A 314-nucleotide genomic window follows, 5' to 3' on the forward strand; every position below is an offset into this window, starting at 1 on the left:
AATGGCATTTTCGCAATCGCATCGACAAGAACTGATTGAACTGGCCGAAATAACGGGAATCTCCACGGTACCCGGAGTTTTTCGGTGAGATATTTGTCGACAGTTGTCGAAAGTGGAATTACCCCCACGGGACATAACCTCTCCGCACAGTTTTATCACAATACAATTTTCTGTTTGTAGAATTGTATTGGAATTATTGGCGTTACAAGTATCTCCTGAGGATATTTACACCCTTCTTAAACAAATATCGTCGAGATCGTCGAAATCGCTGAACCGACAGACAACAAACGAGAATGCGCAAACTTCTGTCTCAT

General features: G+C 42.4%; 1 protein-coding gene across 1 annotated transcript; it reads left to right on the top strand.

Annotated features, from left to right (window-relative positions):
• Position 1: 1 nt before the first annotated feature.
• On the top strand, positions 2 to 307 carry LOC108763965 (uncharacterized; the record flags this gene model as incomplete). The annotated part of the gene is made up of 2 exons (XM_018512319.1): positions 2 to 84; positions 181 to 307. Coding segments are annotated over exons 1-2 (210 nt in total), but the record flags the coding sequence as incomplete, so codon positions are not given.
• Between the last annotated feature and the right edge of the window lie 7 nt (positions 308 to 314).

The sequence above is a fragment of the Trachymyrmex cornetzi genome, unplaced genomic scaffold (genome assembly GCF_001594075.2).
Source record: "Trachymyrmex cornetzi isolate Tcor2-1 unplaced genomic scaffold, Tcor1.1 C3655320, whole genome shotgun sequence".
Taxonomy (NCBI): Eukaryota; Metazoa; Arthropoda; class Insecta; order Hymenoptera; family Formicidae; genus Trachymyrmex; species Trachymyrmex cornetzi.